The following is a 23691-nucleotide window of genomic DNA, read 5'->3' as shown; positions in this document are numbered from 1 at the left end:
CAATTTAATGTATACATTTTATTTATTGAATAACTTAAAAAAGTTACACCCCATTTTTATTTGTATTTATTATGTATTATAGATCGTTAAAAGTTGTGTTAAATGTATTTAAATTATTAGTAATTGTTAACAAAAGTTTAATCACATTTTGGGCCAGATATACCAGCTTCTCGTGCTGCACAGTAAAGCAGCTGCAAATGCTGCGATGCGTGAGAAGGAGAGAGCAGATATTTACAGAAATATGTCACTCTCATCCCCTCTTCCCAAAGCCGGAGCAGCTTGGCACCATATAGCAAGGGTGTCTCTGTGACTTCGGCATAGGTTTTGTACTGGAAGGAAATCCTTCCAGTACAAAATACTATGCTTAGACTAAGGTTCTACATTTCCCCACTTTCTATGTGTGCTGCACAGCGCAGCACTCATGCAAAGTCGGAAAATAAAGTAGAACATTTTTTTCTCCTTCATAGCGCCAATCTGAAATGGGTGCTATTTTCTGATGCTAAACCTTGCAAGCACTAACCTACACAAGAGTAAGCCCATTGCTATTCATAAGCTACACTTCTAAAGTTACTACAGCCCTAAGGATGACAAAGCAGTAGTAAATGTACCACCAGCCCAGCCTTGAAGTAAGTCATACCCCACACATGGACACTCACAGGTACTGCAACGCACTAAATAATGGAGGAAGACTTAAAATACAACCCCATAGGAACAAAGTTTAATAAATAAAAATATTTGGACTTTCAAAAAAATATATAGTTTAATATTTTTAAAAAACGTATAATTATTTCATAATTATTTTACTATTTTAAATTTAATTCTAATCAATATAAAAGAAAATGGGGTCTATTTACTAAGATTTAACGCCATATTTGCATCACAAAAGTGATGAAAAACAATGCTAAATCTTTTGTTACCTATTTACTTTTCAGCGTAAAACCTATTTAACGCTGGGAAATCACTTGAGAGTAATGAAAAGCATCGTACAGCCCTGCTTTGCATTACTTAGCACCAAGGGGGAGTACCATGGGTGGTGTATGGACGTTCCCATACAACCACCCAAGATTTCTGATGCTAAACCCTATTTACTTAAAAAAGTAGACATGGTTCAGCATCAGAAAATAGCACCCATGTGCAGCACTCATAGAAAGTGGGGAAATGTTGAAAGTTAGTCTAAGCATTGATTTACTTCCAGTATAAAACCTATGCTGAAGTCACAGAGACACCCTTGCTATATGATGCCAAGCTGAGCCGGTGTTAGGGAGAGGGGAGGAGAGTGACATCTTTCTGTAAATATGGCGCTATCCTGCTCTCCCCTTCTCACGCAGCGCAGCGTTTGAGGCTGCTCCACTGTGCTCCATGAGAAGCTGGTAAAACACAGGAAAAATATAAACAAATCTCCACGGTGGGAGGTTATCTGATTCTGTGTAAGATGAGGACTGTACAAATAAACAGGATAGTAAGTAAAATGCTTAACAGTTCAGCCTTGTACAGTGATGTATGGTAAGCAAAGAGCGGGTACACAAATGTCTCTTCTTGTGACCCTTCTTTGGTGACTGGTGCCTTCAATGGCCAAGTGGCCACAGTCAGGAGTCTTTGACGCGTCTCTGGGGTCAAGACAGCTCTTGGTAATTGATTTACATCTGCTCAAGTAGGGTCATAACAGTTAAAGATGGTCACTAATTCCTCTCTGGTGTTTTTCTTCTACAATTAAGATGCTAGAATGATCACTCATTGCAAAGGATTGGTGTGCAGCAGAATAATGCATACCGTATGGCAGGCTCAAATGATACCGTCTGCAGAGCAGGTGAACAATCTGATCACACTCAATGGGGATTATTTACTAAGATTGTGGTGAGGCACCAGTGACGCAAAAAGCGCCGCAAAGCATTGCATCAATTTCTTTACCATTATAGAAGTACAAAGTTATGCAAGGCAGCATGGGTGCTTGTGCAAGCTTTAGTTAATTACCCCAATATATTGGGCTCAAGCAATTCTATCCCTCATTTTTAGTTTGTCTCAGTACACAAACATGGTTCTAAATGTGCTATTCTTAGAGACTTAAGTGGCGCGTCAACAATACGGCTGAATTGCATCTCAGGTGTTTGTGTTCCTGTCCAGAGAGGAGAGGCCAGCAGTTCAGGCTGGCTGTTTTTGAGCTTCAGCTACGTTAGAGCTTGATTATATCATAAAGAACACAGATGAGCTAAAAATGATCAAATGGAATTCAACCTAAAGCAACTACCAGTGGTTCAAGCATTTCCGTCATTTGTGTTGTTGCTATCAACATAAAATGCCATCAAAACATATCCCATGTGTATTTTTTCTAAATGTCTCATTTGTGCTTGCAACAGCTGTTTTAGGTGAACTCCAGTTCATTGGAATATAAAAGATGTTTTTGAAGTTTGACCTGTTGTCATGAGTGATGAGAAGGATGGAATGTGTGTGAAGAAGCATGGCTTGGTTAACTCGCGTCAACAGCTTAGTGTTCCGCTAGCATGATGCACTGGCTAAAAAAGTTACTGGCTTACAGAGCGCCTACATTCTTATGTAGGAACCTCTGGAGATATGTGCTAATATGGCATACTTTAACCAATAAACACATTACATCTACATCTTTACCAATAAACAATTGCAGCCATATTTATTATGTCCCACAAGTACCTCTTGCTCTGCGTGAACTCCCCGAACCCTCGATCTCAAAGATATTTGTCTAAATACCCCAGCTTGTCCTTTGGGGCTAAAGACACATTTGTTAATATGTTTTTTTTGTAATAAGGTCAGGATTTGGGACAGTCTAAATCTGAGAACGTTTTTCGGTGGCAAACACAAATTTCTTAGTTTACCATACATTTTGGACATTTTGAAAATTTGCCACATATTTGTAATTATTTAGACATTTCCAACAGAATTTCTATCTAAAGTTTGTCTGAAGATGGTTCAGACATTAGGGGTGGATGATTATGGCCAAGAATGTGAAGCCAAAGGAGCATCTATAAACATAGACTAGCAACACTGTAGGCGTAGTGTGAGGCACTCATTAACCTTAGTGACAGCAGTAGCAGCAGAGTATGCTTTTCTTGACAGGGCAGTGGGCACCTTCATAATGATTCTTTGCAGGAAAGCTGGCTACCATGTCATTCAGTCACCCATTGTGTGACCACAGGGGTTCCTGAGCCCCTCTCTATTGTGCACAGATTACACAATTCTGGAGTAACAAAGGTCTGACCATCAAACTGTGGCATACATAGTGGGTGTATGTCAAGGGCTCTGTGTTATGTCCTGACGAATGCCATCGACTCTTTAGAGCCAACAGGCAGAAACATGTTGACTGTTTGAGTTGTGATGGGGTACTAGTTCCCCTTTTCCCCACACTATGGGGCATATTACCAAGCTATAGCGATAATTATCGCTAAGCTTGGTTAGCGGGTATTAAAATATCGCCGCGCTCCGACGATTTTTACCGCTGAAATACCTTGATATTATCAAGGTTTATCTCAAAAGCGGTAAAAATCGTGGGAAATGCATGAATATCGCTGTAAAATCAGCGATATTCATGCATTATCGTGACAATGCTCTTAGCCATGTTATCCACCTTCCATTGGATAACATGGCTAAGAACTGCTCTGGGCAGGCGTTAGCTTTTGGAGATAATCGCGATTATTTCCAAAAGTTGGTAATAGGGGATAGCGATGTTAGCGACTGTTTCCAGTCGCTAACATCTTGGCACGCCCACTTTGCATGTCACTAGCGATAATCATTGCTGACATGCATAGTGGACCCCTAAATGCCTGCTATCGCCTATTATCTGTCGCTAACTTGTGTTAGCGACAGCTAGGTAATAGGGCGATAAAATTATCGCCGCTTTAGCGGGAAAAATTCCCGCTAAAGCGGTGATAATGCCCTTGGTAATATGCCCCTATATTTTTAATACTAAGCAGTACCTCATCCAATATAAAGGTCATAGTGGTGTACCACATTGGTTTTTACTTCATTTTCACGTATACATAGTTATATAGAAGTGCCACCCTGACTCCAGGGTGTAGACCCGCTCTTCATCAAACAGGATTTTTGAAGAGCAAGGGGAGTCCTATGATGAAGCATGACACTTGGTGGTGTGTGAGGAAATCCTGTCACATTTTTGTGTATGTCTAATACTAGGCTGACACAACATGAGCATGGTGCATAATGTGCTGATTGAATATCTTTATATATTTTTTCACTTGTTTGGTCTTATGTGAGTAACTGTTTTAGACTTTAGCTCACTCTTGAGCCCCAATAGCCTCAAGTTCTTTACCGTGGATGTCGCAATGGTTTATATGTTTTCATACTTTACAAAGATGGCAGAAGTATGAAGAAAGCTGTGTGAGGGTGCAGATACAATATATCAGGACACAGGCCGCAGAGATATGTGAGGGACTGGAACATGTGTGAGGGAGACCATGACATTGAAACTCACGAATTATAGCTGAAGAGAAACACCCAAGGGATCTGAAACGCTAGATATTTCAGTTAGCTTCTTTTTTATACCATCAGAAATGTTGAGAATACATTCATTGTCATTACTACAGAGTTTACCTTCTTTTTCCAAATAAATATCAAAATATTTTCTGATTGTCATACATTATTCCACCTACTTAGATTGTGTGTGGTCAAATGATTTTGTGGTTAAATATGTGTGATATTCACATACAACCACAATCTCTACCCTATTGCTCACTTGCCTCCAAACTCTACTCCCAGCTTATGCTGTGGTCCATTTACAACTCTGTGCACCCACTCTGTGCATCTAGGACACTTGCCTTGTGGCTTCGGGGTCCCACACAACGACATCTGCGTCGGCACCAGGGATGATGCGTCCTTTTCGGGGGTACATGTTGTGGATTTTTGCTGCATTTGAACTCGTCACTGCCACAAACCGGTTCTCATCCATCTTTCCACCAACCTGGTGAATAGGAGAAGGAGGAAAGAAGACAGAGATGGAAAAAGGAAAGGATGAAAGTAGCGTTAACAGAAGGCAGGAAAGAAAGAGTGTAAGGTGAAGAGGAGTGGGGAGAAAAGGCAAAGTAGCAAAGGTGAAAGGATGGGGAGGGAATTTAGAAGGACAAAAGGGAAGGAGCAATTTTATGAGAAAAGGGCACAATGAAGGAAAGTACCCAAGGAAAGAAGGGATGAAGATAAATTGATGATTTGATTAGGGACAAAGAAGGAAAAGGAATGGATATTGGGTGATACAGTAAGAAGTGAGAATGTAAGTGCAAAAAGAGTGGGTAGGAAAGGTAACAGCTGATGCAGAAGTGGTCAAAAGGAAGGGAAGAAAGAGGAAGAGAAGCAAGGAACCAATAGAAAGGATGTAGAGAAGGAACAGAAGTGTGAGGAAAAGAAGAAAGTAAAGCATCAGAAAAGAAGAGAGAGGGGAAACCAGAGAGAAGAAATAACCGAAGATGGTGTAGTGGCAATGGAACGAAGCGAGAAAACAGGGAAGGTAGGGATGTGGAGTTGCTTATTGTAAATGCTGGAGTCTTTGCCGTGTCCTGGATAAGGAATGCTTGGGAATGCCGGAGGCATTTTGAAGTAACTGAGGTGCTGGTCATATATTTCAATGTCGCTGTGGGTATCGGGGAGCCAGTTTGAGATGCTCAGGAGGGGATGCTTATGGACACCAGTGGTTGGTTGTGAGTTGCTTGAGAATGTTTGCACGTGATTTCTGGTGGAAGGGCATTCAGAAGGGATGACTATGAATCCAGGTCTCAACGTGGAGTTCTGGTCATGGATTTGGACCGCGGGGTGCGTGAGCGGTACATGTTGACAGGAGCACGCAGAAGGGTACGATGACAGAGATCGTTGATGTCTTACCACGCCTCGCTCCCAGATGACGCTCATCCGGTCCTGGACTCCACCCACGCCGTGAGGGATCTTGGTGAAGTCCTCCTTACCCATTGCTTTCTGTTTTGTGGTAAAGTTTCTGTGATCAGAAGCTACCACATTCAGAGTGTCGCTGAGGAGCAAACAAGAGAGACGATGTCAAGACAACCACGATAATCAACATCGGCAGGACACGTCATCTGCTCCATCTGGAGGCTAAGGCCTAGATTTACGAAGGTTTTACACCTAACTTGAATTACTTTTTTAACGCAGACCTGACGCAAAATCTTTTGGGGGATTCACAAACCAACGCTAACTGGTATTTGCTATGGTTTTTAAGGAAATAAAAGCAAACCAGCGCTAAACACTACTTTGCGTTACTCTGCGTCATGTGGGCCTTCCGTGGGTGGTACATGGGCATTCCCGTGCTACCACCCATGGATTTTGACAGAAACCCCTTTATATTAACAATAGTAGACCGGGTTTCACACCAAAAACCAACACCTTGAAATTAGGCATTAAAAGGAGAAATGCTTTCATTTCTCCTTTATTTTCCGACTTTACATGTATGCTGCACTGTACAGCACACTTACAAAGTAAGAAAAATTGTAAAGTCAGTCTGAGCATCGTATTTTGTAGTGATGGGGTACCCTCCAAGTACAAAACCTGAGCTAGACTCACGCAGATACCCTTGCACTATGGTGCAAAAGTGTTTGTGTGCAGCAATCGGGGAGTGCCATATCTCTGTAGATATGATGCTGCCCTTCTCTCTCCCTCTCAAGCAACGCAGTGCTGCATCTTTAGGTGCTGCGCTGTGCTGCGTTGCGTGAGAGTTTTATAAATCTGGGCCTAAGAGAGCTAAACAAGCATGTGAATAAGCACAAACGCAATGCAATGCACCAATGGACGCACACTGAGTGTGGACTCTCAAAGGCAGGATACATTTGTTCACATCTATTTAAGGTGCAAAGAACCTACTTCATCAGTGAATGACTGCATTATGAAACACACTGCTGTGTTATACTGTGTATTTACCGGACCCTGATGCTATCACCTCAAGGCAAGTCCACACAGGGCTCTGTCGACAAAACTTTACGTTGCTGTATTTGTTTGCCAAAGGTGCTAGAACTCTGACTGCTTGTGAACTGATACTCAGGTGGAGGAAGGAATTGTTTTCCTTTAGCTAATAACTTTGCTGCTGTTTGATTCATCTTCACACAACTTTCCGAAAATAAAGTTCATCCACCGAAGCTTCTTCCTGGAAAGTTTCGGGGTTATCTGTAAAGTGGGGGGCAAGAGAAACTAGGAGCTCCCAAATCATCGTCTTCCCATGTTAATTCCCATAGGAAAGTTTGGGAAAGAATACAGAAAAAAAATGGCTGAACAAAATTACACTAAATCTGGAAGAAAGTAAGAACATTCCTCAGAAAGTGAGCTTGTGGTTATTTGGTCTAAAGATGTTTTGAAGAAATTAGGGGCCTCATTTATGAGGCTGTGCGTCACTTTACGCCACTGATGCGTCACTTTTTGTGACGCACCAGTGGCGTAAAAAACGCGCCATATTTACAAAGTGACGCATCTAGGTCGATGCGTCACTTTGTAAACCCCTGCGCCATATTATACCTGCGCCAGGTATAATGTATGCAGGGCGGCGAATTGACGCAAGAAAGGGTCGTAGAAGTGACGCAGTGAAATCTATGTGATTTCACTGCGTCACTTCTAGGACACAAGTGCATCAATTTCTTACGCCTGCCTCACAGCAGGCGTAAGACTGACGCAGGCCCTTTCACATGGGGCTTGCCCCATGTGAAAGGACACATTGCTGGAGTTGCGTCACTTTTCTGACACAGTCTAGCAATGTGCCACTTTTGTGCCATACAGATATGTCAGAAATACTGACGTATCTGTAACTCCTTGCGCAATGATGCGTCATACTGTAAATATGACGCATCATTGGTGGTGCAGAGGGCGCAGTGAAAAGTGACGCATCGCTGTTTTACGCAGCGATGCGTCACTTTTCATAAAGGAGGCCCCAGCTTTTTAACGGGTGCTCGAGGTGGTAATGAAGGGCTTAAAACTTTACTGATATCTGGATGGATGGCCCCCCAGGAGTCCCGTGGTAGCGCAAATTTACGCAGTCTGCTGCGGCAAACGGACAGGCAATGGGTGTTGCTGTGGGCGTTCCCCTGCAACACCCACTGCTTTTTGACCCTGCCCCATATTTTCAAGGGTGGAGCCGCTCCAAAAACTAAGGCCAGGTATTACCTGGTCTTAGGATGGAGATTCAAGGAGAAATAATTACTTTCTCCTCTTTTTTCACTCTTTCCATGTGTGCTGCATACTCCAGCACACATGGAAAGAGCAAATCACCATTATTGATGATTTATGTGCACATAGCAATCGCCCTTGCAGCACAGGCACCCTTGCAACATGGAGCAAGGGTGCCTGCACTGGAGCTACGCAGCTTTTTTAGCACCAGTGCTAGGGGAAACCCAGGGGTGCACTGTATTTTTGTAAATACGATGCATCCCTGTGTTTTAAAAATGTCAGAACGCGTCATTGCCAAATTTGGCGTAACACTGCGCTCCAACATATTTTAGTAAATATGCTCCCTAGTATCAAAGGCATGCACCTTCATATAAAGGCAGTACACCCACGGCCAACGATGTACAGACCACTGAGTGCACAAATCTGAACGCAATACTCATTGGTAGAGAAACTCGTACACGGAAAGACCAGCACATGCAAAGACACAGACAAAGGACAGGGGGGTCATCTTACTTAGCGAGCAGTCCCATGAGGTAGGTCGGTGTGTTGGAGTCCAGCCTCAGCGGGGGCACTGTGACGTAGGCTGCAGCGTGAGACCACTCCTGGTGGTAATAGTGGATTCCACTCAGTGTGGCGTGCGCTGTTGTCGTCTCGCCGTGTACTATCTTTCCTGAAAAAAATTACACTAGAGTGATGATCGAACCACAGTCTCACCATGGCATGCGGTAGCAAGTAAACAGATTATAGGAAAGCTAGCTGGTGCACTGGCATAACTTGGGCTTTACAATCACGCATGGTGAGGGGGACATCTATCAGTTGGGTGCATGAAGAGGCTACAAGACAAGAGCAATGTGAGGCCCAGAGCTAACGCGAGGGTCTTGGAGAGCCAATGAACCCCAACACGTGAATTGTCCGACAGCATCCGGAGCAGGCTACACGAGGCATATCCAGATGAGTTATATATCCCCAATATCCCTCCACTCTGTTGCTTTATCACTGACCAAACTGGTGCACATATATGCCTTGAGGCACAAAACAAGAAATCCAGGAAAGGTGAGCATTTTACATCCTCTGACTACTCAGTGGTACCCTGTGTGTCTCAGTGGTACTTGGTGGTGTTTCCAGGTCCATATCTGGATTGCCTCAAGAGATCCACCAGGAGATGTCTAACTTATCAACTCTGATGGGGCACTTAGTTTAACATGTTGATAACATTTGCAGAAAGTAATGAAATAACCCAGAATAACATGCAATGGAGCCTCTAATTATACATGAAATTCGAAATTCATGTGGCCATGCTGATACACCTTGGATGTGCTAGACGCAGGAGACCAGAATTTGAAGGTTCCCTTTCCCACTTGATCACACTGAGCGACTATGAGTAAATAAGCATCCTCTCGCCTGCCTTATGATCTTTCCGCAACCTGCAAATGTGCACCTAATGGCACAGAGAGAGTGCCACCTCAACGTCGGGCACCCTTCACCCTGCCCATCAATCCCATCAAACAAAGAATTACAATAGCAGCCAGTAAGGCACTGCCCAGCTATCTTGATGACTCAAGGTTACCCTTCCTGTCTGCCAACAACATGTCGTTCCTACCACGTGTGTCAGATCAACAGCAGCCTCAAAGAATAGAACACATGTGACCTATTGCCACCTAACACTACAGAGAACATGGCAGGAATGTTATGATTAGTACTTTATATGTTTACTCAATGCCATAAACCAGAGTCTACTCCTAAACTGCCCTAAAAGTGTGATGGTGGCAGAGTCACTCAACCTGATGATGCTATCTCAACAAATCCTCACCATATCCACCTCCATTGTTTTGCTTAGCACAGTGGCCAGCACAGAACACCATAATGCAGAGATTGTGATCCCTACACAAAAGGGGCCTATTCAGAACTTAATTTTGTAATACGTTTGAAGTACTACAATAGTACTACTAAAGTACAACAAAATGCTAGTCACAAGCATAAATCACCACTTCTAGCTTTCCTATGGGGAGATCCATAAGCAAGTTTACTACAAAGGGCCTGATTCTGATGCGGGTCGGAAAGCTTCCCGACCGAATCAGTTTGGAAATGGTTTTTGACCCACTCGGATCAGGAGAGTCCGACCTACGGAGTATGATGCATCCAGATGCTTCCAGGAACGATTTGGTTGGACTCCCATTGACTTCAATGGGAGCATATGTTCCTAACCGCATCATAATTGGGCCCTGGGTCGGAAAGACAGGTTCCCATTTGATTTGGAAGGAGCAAATGCCATTAGGAGGCCTTCATAACCGCATCAGAATCAGGCCCTTAGTATTAAATGGCGGTGAAACCGGGAGAGTGGCTGGAAAAAAGAGCAAACTTCCTACTAAACGGGAGGGTTTTGGTAGGAGTAAGGAGGGATTTAGGGAGGGATATGCACTCACTCACAATAGAGTAAGCCTATTGTTACTCACAAGCTGCACTTTTAAAGTTACTACAGCCAAAAAGGGACCCAAAACAGTAGAAGTTACTCCAACTCAGAGCTTCAGTACATCCAGCACCACAGATGGCCAACTATTGGTTCTGCAACAAGCCTCACATACAAAATAGTGGAGGCAGTGCTGGAACACTTTGTCTGAAGTAACTATGCGCTATATAAATCTTATTATTATTGTTATTGTTAGGGAATTAGATTAAAACCCCATATGAAATAATGTTACATTAAAGGAAAATTAATGAAAATGGTAAGAAATATGGATAAATATAATTTAATGTGAAATGAAATCAAAATCTAAAAATATAACATATTTATTACTTAAAGTATAAAATACATACTTTTGGGGGGCTGTTTACATTAATGCAACGTTAGGTAATATTTAAATCTTATTATATTGCTTTACTATACATCACATATAATATGTATTTATGCGTAATAAAACAATTACTTTTTTCGCTTTAGGTTGAAATTGATATTTTTTAATTTAAACTTCATAAAGACGAATGTTTATTCAATTAAATATATTTAAATTAATCGAATATTTAATACAAATTTAAGCTAATAGTGCTGTAGCACTTCCCATTTTGTTCTAGATGTTTTATATGTACATATAGATATATATATGTATATATATAGTAATTATACGTTTATGTTAAATATTTGTTGTAAATAATTGTATATATTTTAAACGTATAACAAAAAAATAAATGCTACAGCACTTTTAACTTAATTTTAAATAAACCATTCATCAATTTAAATATATTGAATTAAGATACAATAATTTTATCTTTGAGTTCACAAAGTTAAAATATGTTATTATGCATTAATAATTATTAAATTGATATCTAGGAAGAAAGGAATTAAAAGTAGTTTAGGTATGTTTTAATAAAAATGAATGCAGCATTAATTCATACAATCAAAAAGGTGGTTAAAATATTCTACAAATAAATATTATGTTTTGTTTTTATATGTTTTAACATTAAATTATATAAATTTACATTTTAAAGTATTTTAAATAGTTTATTTCAATGTTATATTATTTCCTATGTGGTTTTATTTCATGTCTGTCTCCATTATTTCTATGGGAAGGATAAGTGGTTGGCTTTGTGTGACAGGGCTTACTACTGTTTCTTTTTGGCAGTAGTAACACTCATAAATTAGGCTTCTCCCCCTTTTTCAAAGGGCGGATATGTGTAAGTCTACCCTTAAATGTAGTAACTTTACACTCAGAGTTTGTGAATACAAAAAACAGTAAAGTTATTCAAAAGTGTAAGAGTAAATTACACGTGTAAATTACTCCCAAGTGTAAAATACCTTTCTGAATAGGCCTGAGAAAACACAGATGAGAGCAAAGTTGTGAGACCAGCATAAAGAAATGTTGTTTTTCTTTGTAAATGGCTGCAGGTCCGCAACACTGACATTTTATGATGGCAACGCACTCAAGGCGTCAAATGCGAGAGTTAACAAATAGTCCAGTTCAAGGTGTTGTCTCGTGCTTCGGCTTGAGGCTGACTCCCTGCTTTGTGACGCTTATAGTCTCTAACTCTTTAAAAACACATTGTCCAGCCCCTTCAGCTTAAAACGTTCACTTTTGAAATATCGCGAATACAGCATATTTATTCAAACTACTGAGTTTGCACTAAAGTTCCTTTGGGAGTGTGGAGGTAGCTGATGTATTTTAAATCACTTCGCACCTGCCAATCACGTGTCTTGTACCTCCCGAGTGCGCTCATCCATGAATAGAGCTGGTTAATAGATTGTTTTACATATATTTTTTTAACCTGACAGTGCTTAATGTCCCAGAAGCCCGTGGCCGTATGTGGAATACCAAGGATGTGAAGTCTGGATTCTACCTCATGCCTCTTTCGACATTCCCTGGGGCATATACTTGCAAGAAAGTGGCCTAGCGTGTCCTTAAGCTATGAAGGCTAACGACACGCTTCGTCACTTTAGAAACGCAGGGCTTCTCTATATTTACTAAAATATAGTGCAGCTTTACATTTTCCCCTTCGCTGACGATAAGTTTAGCAGCCTAGCGCCAATACAGGCACCCTTGCACCATAGTGCAAGGGTGTCTGCGTACAGGGGATTATTGTTTATGTGCAGGAAGGTCCGACTTCCTGCATATAAACTGTCTTTAAATGCCGTTTTGTAACTTCTATCTGTGTATCATTCGCGTTTTGCTGTTTCTATGTATGCTGCTCAAGGCAGCACACTTGTAAACAGCAAAAACGAGGAGAAATAAAGCATTTCTCCTCGTTTCGCCTGTTTAAGACCAGGTTTTTCCTGGTATTAATTTTGGCACTGCCTCCTATTTACGCTGCTCTTGTAAATAGGAGACAGCGTCAAAATTAATGGGTGTTGCAGTGGAATGCCCACCGCAACACCCATTGCCCGTCCCTTTCATGTGTGAAAGGGTACATTATTTACATGGCAGCGTTAAGCCACGTTAAGTAGCTTAATCCCCTCTCAGTTGCTCCTGAGGCGAAAAGCCGGGAGCTAGGTCTTGTATGCTGTTGTGCTTTTTTAATGTTTGCACCATTGTTATTTTAAGCACCGTTTGGCATCGTGTGCTTTTTTAAAACCCCTACCTGATAGCACGAAGCTCCGGACGGGCTCCGCCGATTAGGGGCGGAAATCCATCGCCCGCGCTGAGTGGATACCTGCAATCTCCTCGCCCACCGGCTGCTCAAAGGAAGCAGTTTGCAGTGCACTCGCCCCTCTCAGTTGCTCCTGAGGCGAAAAGCTGGGAGCTAGGTCTTGTATGCTGTTGTGCTTTTTTAATGTTTGCACCATTGTTATTTTAAGCACCGTTTGGCATCGTGTGCTTTTTTAAAACCCCTACCTGATAGCACGAAGCTCCGGACGGGCTCCGCCGATTAGGGGCGGAAATCCATCACCCGCGCTGAGTGGCTACCTGCAATCGCCCCACCCTCCTCGGAGGCGGGATATTGAGGGCGCGGCTTGTCCTCTGATGCAACCTCCGATAGTTCAAAGAAACATGCTCCTCCCTCCGCGAAGCGGTCGCGAGCGGCGGGCGCGCCAAGGGCACGCCGGAGGTGCGCCAGAGGTAAGCCCGACTGTGCCCGTCAGAGCCCACTCGAGCCCAGAGGCCACGACCCCTGGTCAGTTGACTTTCAACGCCAACTTTGGTCCTAGGATATCTTATTCTCCCTCCGAGTTGTGTGATATTCGGGACATAGCCGTTACTGAAGGCGTGGCAATATTAAACTGTTGCCAGCACTTCCCCAATCAATTGGAAGGACCGGTGGCCTGTAGACACTGCACCTTTCAGGGGCCCCACCAAGCTGGCCATATGACACAGACTGGGGCTTTGAACCCCTCCTCTCTGAGTGGTCGCACTTTTTTCCTTTGTAAAGTGCGGTCCCTAGCTGGGCATGCGCTTGAGGTATGGGATTTGATAAACTCCCACGCGCCGGACATCTGTTTTTTGACGGAAACTTGGCTGAACTCCACCAATTACCCACTGATCAATATAGCCATTCCCGAGGACTATAAAATTATACACTTGGATAGGGTGGGTAAAATGGGGGGGGTTTAGCCATAGTTTGTAGAAGCTATATAAAAACCGCCTGGATTTTCTCCCAAATTGATGACGGGATTGAAGTGGGTATTTTTAAAGCCAACTTCTCCCCCTCTGAGAGCTGGACAGGGGCCTTGGTCTATCGCCCCCGCCGGTCCTAAAGGAGATTTTGCGGACAAACTTGTGGACTTGATAGCCACAAACGTCCTTGCAGCGAACAACTTCCTACTATTGGGGGATTTCAATTTTCATGGAGAATTATCTTCATCCCCGGAAGTGAGCAAGCTCCTCATGGACCTTGAGCAGTTGGGGCTCTCGCAGAGAGTTAGAGGATCCACGCACAGTAGGGGCCATACACTTGACCTAGTCTTTACTAATATAGGCTCTCTTAGTTTTGACCCACCGGCGCCTCTTACCTGGTCGGATCATGCACTGATCATTACGATGGCTTCCCGCTTCCCGACTCCGCCTGAGCAGGCCATTGGATGTAGAAAACCTTCTATGCGCCAATGGAATAAGCTGTCCTTGCAAGCCTTTGAGGCAGAATTCAAGGCGCTACCCCCGCTGAGGGATCAGGATGTATCAGGGGTACTGGATGAGTTTGGGGCGGGTCTGAAGTGTGTTTTGGACACTATTGTTCCCGCTCAGCCTCGGGCTAGATCTGCCCGGGATCGCCGTTCAGCCCCCTGGTATTCGAGGGAGCTTAAACAGGAAAAATCATCGTGCAAAAGGCTGGAGAGACAGTGGCGTCTGAGTAAGTTCATACAATCTAAGGCGCTTTTCAAATTGGCTCTGGTATCCTATCACCAGAATTTGAAGGCAGCCAGATGTCGGCATATAGTGACACAAATCGAAAGAGCAGATAATTCTTCTAAGGCATTATTCGACATTGTGAAAGATTTCACGGCACCGGATGCCTGTAAACAACCAATAATTGAATCACAAGAATTATGTGACTCGTTGGCTGGCTTTTTTCAGGAAAAAAAATGGAAAAAATATACGCTAACTTTCCTTCTCCTAAACAGGACCCACCTTCATCGGAAGGGTGTGGGGAAGGTTACTCTGACCAGGTTGAATGTTCACTGGAACATTTTACACCTATCTCCCTTACGGAGGTCCTTAAAGCCTTGGAAACAGCTAAATCAGGCTCCCTGGCAGACCCTTGCCCCCCCAAGGTTATGGCACTTTTGGCAAACGCTCTGGCCCCATCGGTTCAAATGATTTTTAATCTTTCGATCTCTGAAGGCGTGGTTCCATTCGCATGGAAGGAAGCTTTTGTCCGCCCAATACTGAAGAAGGCAACAGCTGATCCTCAGGACTTAGGCAATTTTCGCCCCATTTCCTTGCTCCCTCTTTTGGGAAAAATGCTGGAAAGCTATATTAATCAACAATTAAATAGACATCTTGAATCAAATTCTATCCTGGACCCTTCACAATCTGGGTTCAGACGGGGCTTTAGCACAGAGACAGCCCTGCTGGCCATAACAGATTCCTTGAGGATGACTATGGACGGAGGAGGATTGGCTATTCTGGTCTTGCTTGACCTCTCCGCAGCTTTCGATACCATCTCACACACAAAGCTTGCGGAGAGGTTGAGCTCGGCCGGTATTCAGGGTCTAGCCTTTAAGTGGCTGCAGAGTTTTTTGCAGGACAGACAGCAAACTGTCACCATGGGCCCCTATGAGTCCAAAAGCATTCGGTTGAACAAGGGTGTCCCCCAGGGCTCCTGCCTTAGCCCCACCCTTTTTAATATCTATTTGGCACAGTTGGCTAAGGTGGTGGAAGCCCTGGGGTTCGAAACAGTGTCAATCGCCGATGACACCCAACTGGTGTTCAACTGTGGACCGGATAGAGAGGCCGATAAACATCGTTTCTGTACGGGTATGTTGGAGATTTCCACTTGGATGGGTGAAAACTATCTTCAGCTTAACCCAAGCAAGACAGAGATTATGCTTCTGGGCAAGGCAGGAGAGTCATGGTCCTCGGACTGGTGCCCCTCCTGTGCTGGCACAGAGTGTTAACAACCTGGGCATCAAATTGAATCAATCCCTCTCAATGCAAGACCATATATCTTCAATAGCCGGGGCTTGCTATTTCAGGTTGAAGCTGTTACGAACAATTCTCCCCTTTATCCCTATGACCTATCGAAGGACGCTGACCCAAGCGACAATTATTAGTAGGCTAGATTATGGCAACGCTCTGCTAGCCAAGGTCGGAGTATCCCACCTGAAAAAGTTGCAGGTCATTCAGAACACTGCTGCCAGGCTAGTTTTGAATCAACCAGCTGGCACACCGTCACTGCCTTTGTTAAAATCCCTCCACTGGCTTCCGGTCAAACAGCGGTCCTTTTTTAAGGTCTGCTGTCTGACATTTTCTGCCCTTCAGGGCTTAGGTCCCGTCTATTTGCAAAAGAAAGTGGTAAGATACAGACCCACCCGAGCGCTGAGGTCTCATTCGATGCGATTACTCCAAGTACCGCGCATCAAACGCAGTAGGTCAGGGGGCAAGGCCTTCTCTTACTTAGCCCCCAAATATTGGAACAGTCTCCCAGTGGCTCTGTGTGGAATTTCCTCTTATTATGCTTTTAGGAAACAACTCAAAGCATATTTGTATTAGCAGCCCTGACTTTCTGTCCTGCTATTTCGCTCTCCAGGTGTGAATGAGGAAAGCGCCGAGATGCCCCCCGGTGATTCGTGCGCGATACACGTTCTCCACATAACATAACATTAATGGTGCCTTGTAAATAAGGCAAAACTCCTATTGCCATCAGAACGTCGCTAAAAGTGACGCTGTGGTGCTGATAAGGGCTTGTAAATATGCCTCCCGTCTCCTTATCTCACTTTTGCACACATTCTTTTTCATCCCTACTTTTTTCTATTCGTCACTTTTTTTCTATCTGTCATTTCCTCTTTCTTCCCCCTTTTCTGCCTTTCTAACTCTCGTTCTGGGTCAAAGTCTAACAGTGCTGGACCGGCCTACTGGGTACCAGGCGTTTTGGTGAACTGGGAGAGTAGGGGACCATTTCCCTGCAGGTGGAGGCCAGTTTTGTTGCAGGGAGCCTGCAGACCACGTTCCTACTTGGAGCACTTCTAAATAAGCAGTGCAAAAACAAACGGTTTTAAAGTACGCTTTAAGCACTCTTTAAAACTGTTTTGTTTTGTTGTTTGTATGCCGCTTCAGGGAGGTCCTGAGCTTGCAGTTTGGGCTGGATTGTTCCCATTGGAGCAGGGTCAAGATTGATTTGCATATTGCTGGGTCCAAACTGAGGTGGCCTGGTGTGCAAAATATCGATGGAGTGGGATGCGGCCAAAGTAATTATCAGTGGCTGAAATTAATTGTTTTTGTATATATCAAAACAAGTAAAGCACACCTCTTACCATACTGTGATTGCAGAATTGCTCACACCTTTTTATCACGTGGTCCACAATGCATTCAAAGGAACGAAAAAACACAACATATCACTTTGTGACAGCAGGCTCGCGAACACCGCCTTGTCGCGTGGTACTTTGTACACTCAAAGCCAGTAGAGCATGCCTCTTATCACACTGTGACTGCATGCACACAGCCAATATGCACACATCATTCTCACTTGGTACACAGTGCGCTAAAAGCAAGCAAAGCAGACCTCATTTTAAAATGGTCTCACAGCTACATCACAACTTACCCTGCATCTTGGCTGAGGCAATCACGTCCCCTGCGGATATGCTGGAAACATTAACCAAGTACACAGGACAGAAGGTCTGATGAGGAGACAAAGAACAGAAATACGTGTCACTATCTGGACGAAGAGAGGCATCGCTGTTTCTAAGTGTGTCGTCTTTTCAGCAAAGTGTGGTATCTCTGTTTAGAAGAAAAATACCGTTTGGGCATAGTGTGGCATTTGTATGTCTTAGCATGTCACTGTGTGTAGTGTGGCATCTGTATGTCAAATGCATGTTGCTGCTTGAGCGTAGTGTGGCATCCATATGTCTAAGCATGTCGCTGTTTGGGCATAGTGTGGCATCCATATGTCTAAGCATGTCGCTGTTTGGGCATAGTGTGGCATCCATATGTCTAAGCATGTCGCTGTTTGGGCATAGTGTAGCATCCGTATGTCTAAGCATGTCGCTGTTTGGGCATAGTGTGGCATCCATATGTCTAAGCGTGTCGCTGTTTGGGCATAGTGTAGCATCCGTATGTCTAAGCATGTCGCTGTTTTTGCATAATTTGGCGTATGTACATCTAAGCATGTCGCTGTTTGGGCATAATGTAGCGTCTGTATGTCTAAACATGACGCTGTTTGGGCATAATTGGGCATCTGTATGTCTAAGCATGTTGTTTGGGTGTAGTGTGGCACCTGTATGTCTAAGCATTTCGCTGTTTGGACATAGTGTAGCATCTGTATGTCTAAGCATGTTGTTTGGGTGTAGTGTAGCATCTGTATGTCTAAGCGTGTCACTGGGCGTAGTGTGGCATCTCTGTTACTAACCATTGCACCTTTTTGGCGAAGCGCAGTATTTCTATTTGTAAGTATGTCACAATTTGGGCAAAATGAGGCATCCCTGTTTTCAAGCATGACACCATTTGCAGAAAGAGTGACATGCCTTTTTTCTAGGCATGTCCATATTTGGGCACAGTGTAGCATGCCTTTTTTTAAGGATAGCATCATTGTGGTGAATCATGACATCTCTAACTCTCAGCCAGTGCTTAATTTGAGCCGCCGGTCGCCGGTGCTCGGCTCCGGCACTTAACTATCAACACTGGCACATATGACAGTGGCTCTGTTGGGCTAATATCAAATATAAGATGAGCAAAACAACAGAATGCTTATTATTCAATGTACATAACATATGAATAATATCTGCTGCCCAGGCCATTCTCAGAGCTTTGGGTAGCCTGCTAGTTTGTCTTGTCACACTTGTAGAGCTGTGATGGTTGTGTCGTTACTATCATTGGCAGCTCTGGCAAGAGCAGGGGTGATGCGAGCCGCAGTGACCGCCTGAGAAGGGCCCTGGCACTTACATTTTTACAAATTAAGCACTGCATGTCACTGTTTGCAGCGAGATGCTTGTTCATAATAGTTGTCTTTTGTCACTGCTGGTTCAGGCATGTCATCATCCACAGAATGTATGTTTCTATTTACAGAAACCTTGTCATCAAAGCAAAGAACCATGTACAGAAAGCCTCTCGCCATCACAGAATACCCATCACCATTGGCCAACAGCTTCACCCAGAGACTGTCAGGATTTGTTTAAAGCTTATCACCATCCACTACTCATCAAGGCCACAGGCAAAGGAAGTAGGGGTGCTGGCCTGCTGCAGCACCCCCAAAATAACCATGCTGGAGTTCAGAAGGTGAATGAGCTATAAAGAAGCTTTTAATGAGGCATCTGCAATGCGTTGAAAGACAGGGTGCAATGTCAGGCTTATCCTTTTAACCCCTTCGCTGCGGGGTGTTTTCCCTCGCTGTGCGGGGGGAGGAGGGCCGCGCACTGCCGCTGTGCTTGTGACGAGCTCAGCTCGTCAAGAGGCACAGTGCAGCTGCACTCATGACGAGCTGAGCTCGTCACAACCACACCCGTTTTTCGAACGTTCAGCACAGCGGGGTAATTATCCCCGCGTGCAACGTTCCAACGGCCGTGACGAGCTCAGCTCCTCATGAGTGCAGCTGCACTGTGCCTCATGACGAGCTGAGCTCGTCATGAGCATAGAAGAGGTTAAAAGAGATCTTGGTCTTTCTTTTTTCTTTCTCTGACTCCAAAGTGAGTAGAGTTTGCTTAGTGAACTATGTGACAATCTTGCTGGGGTACAGGGAGTGTGAAAGTAAAGGCATTTTTTAACACAAACACAATTTAAATACCTGTAAATGAACTGTACAGATTGTTCAAAATGTATCAGCATCAAGGACGTCATAAATAAGGCCCATTTTTAATTCTGAAGTGAAACAAAGACTTTAACAGAATGCAAACAAATCAAGACACTTTACCTGGTGATGCACAAATGATAAATATTCTATGAACCCTGTTTTCTACACATCATTAATGTGCTATAGAGTCTTATCAGTAAAACTGTATGTCTGTGAAGATTTAGTGGAAACTGTGCTGTCTTAAATGACAATGCTTTGGTGATGTATTTGTGACTGGGAGCTCCACATTGCATCACCAGACACATACTACCCTTACAACGCTCCTGGTGAGTGGGCATGGCTCCTTTACTACACGTGTTCTTTGTGTGACGCTTGGATTTTTCTCAATTCTATGTCTTCTGTTTTCTAACATTGGTGGCAGCACCTTCCAGTCTGAAAATTGTTCCGGCACCTTTATGTAAGGCTAATCACTAAACACTGACTTCCTATTACTGTTCCAAGAAAGCTGTCACTGGAAGGATGCACAGTACACAGAGAGCAACCATATTCCCAGGACCAGATGGGAGACCTCTCTGGCCCATGTAGTAACACACTCACACCGAAACCTGCAGCCCTGGTGGCTTGTTCGAACACTGTCAAAGACAGACCTCTATGCAGAGGACATCAACAAGGGTAAGGACAAGTCACTTGCAACACATATCAACACCAAGAAAGACAGACCTCTTGCATACTGACAAAGACAGACCCCTGTGCAGCAGACATCAAAACTGCTAACAGCATATCCCTTGCAAGAACATAACAACACCGGCAAAGACAGACCTACTCCACACTGACAAAAAAACAAACCCTTCTGCGTCAGATATCAACACTCATAAAGCCAGATAACCTGCAACATGTAACAACACCAGTAACGACAGACCTTCTGCTCGCCCACACTTTCCGTTATTTAGGCATCAACATATATCCCACCACCCCTCGTGGGCTTCTAGACGGTAACCTCATGAAGGCTATCTCTGCAGACTTGTTATATGGCTTGAAGGCCCACTGAGAACACGATCTTGGGCGCTTATTAACGCTAAAGGAACAGAACCGGCCACTCATTTTCCACGCAAGGTTTCACTCAATGCTCGATTTCAGTACATACAGCATAACATCCTGCACAGAGCCTGCTTAACCCTGGTTAGGCAGCATAAAATATACCCCATGGCATCTTCTGCCTGGCCTGGCCGTAAACACCTACAGGCAGGCATACGACACGTGCTTTGGGATTGTCCTCTGGCTCAACACTTCTGGGATGAGATTTGCACCCTTCTTCAGAAAACCACTGACAGATCAGACCTTAACAGGCTGGAAACTTGCCTCCTGGGGTTGCATGATTGTCGCAAGGTGAGGGGGGGCATAATGAGAGTTATCGACTTATCCCTAGTATTGGCTAAAAGATCTATTACAATGGGTGGAAGGCAGCATCTCTCCCTGTGGTCCCACAGTGGCAGACCGCAGTGGTACACTGGGCCATGACAGTCACTGGCACTTCACAGGAGGAAGCTGAGGAGGCTGCGGAGGCGCCCTGTGGCAGTATTATCGGATGCGCTCCTACTTGCTTACAAGGCGACCCCATTGATGATACACACTCAACATAGCGGATATGCCCAAAAAACCCATACCAGCCCGTGCATCGAAAATACACTGATCCAGGGCTCCGTTAGCCATCGCAATAAATAGCACAACACACGCCAACACTCACCCAGGGCCCACTCCATGAGACCCGATTAAAGCACCCGTTGTCAGGGACCAGCCTCACAGTTAGAACAGTTCAGTCAGTCGTTTGTTTTGAATGCTACCACCTATACGGTGACAATCTACAATGTATATATCACTGTGAAATTATGACAGTGCAGATATTACTATTGTTACCTCCTCAGAAGGTAGGCTTGCAGCCAAGTTTCTTTGATGAATATAAAGACAGCCCTTCTGCTCCAAGTCAATGCACAGACAATGACAGACAGGTCTGCAGCAGACAACAACACTGATGCACAGACACTCACTGCATCAATCCAGCAATGATTAAGTTCCCTGGGTGTATCAATAAACGACAAGGACAGAACAACCATAAGTCAGATAACAAAGTTTGGGTGCAAACTGAACCACCTCAGCGACGTACAACACTATATATACCTCTTTCTGGTAGTTCCCTTTGCTCTGACTAGGGGAAACAACCTTTACAATGCAACTTTTACAACGCACTTCCATTACAACAAAACTTTTACAACACAACATCCATTACATCGCATGCCATTACAACGCAACCATTACAATGCATGACACTACAACGCATACCACTACAACGCATGTCATTACAACGCAGTCATTACAACGCATACCATCACATCGCATAGTACCCGTACACTATCCAACACTTACCCTACTGTTGCACCCCCTGGAGTTAGAATAGTAATTTTTACCCCTACACTATCCAATACTTACCATACATGCAATGTAATGGTATGCTTTGTAATGGTATGCGTTGTAAAGGTAGTATGCGTTGTAATGGAATGCGTTGTGTAAAGGTAGTTTTTAAAAATTCGTTGTAAAGGCATGCGTTGTAATGTAATGCGTTGTAATGGATGTTGCGTTGTAAAACATGCGTTGTAAAGGTATGCGTTGTAAAAGTATGCATTGTAACGTCATACATCCCTGACTAGACCACCCGACCCCCCATCCAGCACCATTTACCCTCTCTCTGCCCCAGGTACCACACAGCCCAAGGTGCCAACACTGGCAGGCCTCAGGCACCAGATACTGATGGCCTTCTAAGGACAGGAGCCCCAACAGAGATCCAACACTCACAACAACACACCCTGATGCATCATACATGAACACACACTAATGGAACAGCTCTGCATGAAGCAACCCCACACTCTCCTAGTATGTATGTGCCCTCCAGTGAAGCAGGGAGATTCAGGCCAGAAGCCAAGGTGGACTTGTGATGGGGAACAGGATAAGGGCAGAATGGGACTTCTCCAGGAAACATCAGCTCAGTTGCACAGTAAAGAAAAGTTTGATTTTTAGGACTCTTGTAATATATTTTTTAGATATACACTTGTCTGGGAGACACCTGATAGGCTGAAACTAGGGGTATCTTCCTAGTATCATGCGGGTGGTGTCAGGGATACCAGCCCTAAACCTACAGGTGATGGACCCTTATTTTGAGGGCATCCCAGAAAGGCGGAGATATTAAAGGTTGAAGAGGCATTGAGAGGATTTTGCGACACATTATGGACCAATGAGAACTAATACGCAGTCTACTAATGAGAACTATTGAACCCTCTACTCACTCTGTTGGCGATGGTGATGACACGGTGCACAGCCTCCGCCTCGAGCTGTATGGGAAATAAAGCATTATAAATTTAGTAATTCACAACATTCTCTTTCTTCAAATCTCTTTGCCCTGCCCGATCATCTCACTTTGAAGTTCTTTCCATCGCTCCTTTTTAGAGGGCTACAAAAGTTCTTCACTGCCTCCCTCCAACGAACACTCTGAAGGATTCTTGTAAAATGGTCTTAGACTTATCCAAGGTGAAATTTGCATTCAAATATTCAATTAGGTTGGAACATTCCAAATCCTTAACTTTCCTTAATCACTGTGAGAAGTTGGCCTGATAGGTGATGTTTCCAATTCTGGAACCACCTGTT

General features: G+C 44.0%; 1 protein-coding gene across 2 annotated transcripts in view; it reads right to left on the bottom strand.

Annotated features, from left to right (window-relative positions):
* Nucleotides 1-23691, bottom strand: part of DPYSL5 (dihydropyrimidinase like 5) — a 322370-nt gene that overhangs the window by 40304 nt on the left and 258375 nt on the right. For both annotated transcript variants that reach the window (XM_078647171.1, XM_078647170.1), the window contains exons 6-10: nucleotides 23334-23378; nucleotides 17818-17893; nucleotides 8647-8803; nucleotides 5857-5998; nucleotides 4803-4945 (exon numbers count right to left, since the gene is read on the bottom strand). In XM_078647171.1, the coding sequence (XP_078503297.1) occupies nucleotides 4803-4945; nucleotides 5857-5998; nucleotides 8647-8803; nucleotides 17818-17893; nucleotides 23334-23378 (563 nt within the window). The remainder of the gene's footprint in view (nucleotides 1-4802; nucleotides 4946-5856; nucleotides 5999-8646; nucleotides 8804-17817; nucleotides 17894-23333; nucleotides 23379-23691) is intronic.

This window comes from Lissotriton helveticus, chromosome 6 (assembly GCF_964261635.1).
Source record: "Lissotriton helveticus chromosome 6, aLisHel1.1, whole genome shotgun sequence".
Classification (NCBI taxonomy): domain Eukaryota; kingdom Metazoa; phylum Chordata; class Amphibia; order Caudata; family Salamandridae; genus Lissotriton; species Lissotriton helveticus.
Note: the sequence above shows the minus strand (reverse complement) of the source record. Positions and strands in the feature narration are given on the sequence as shown.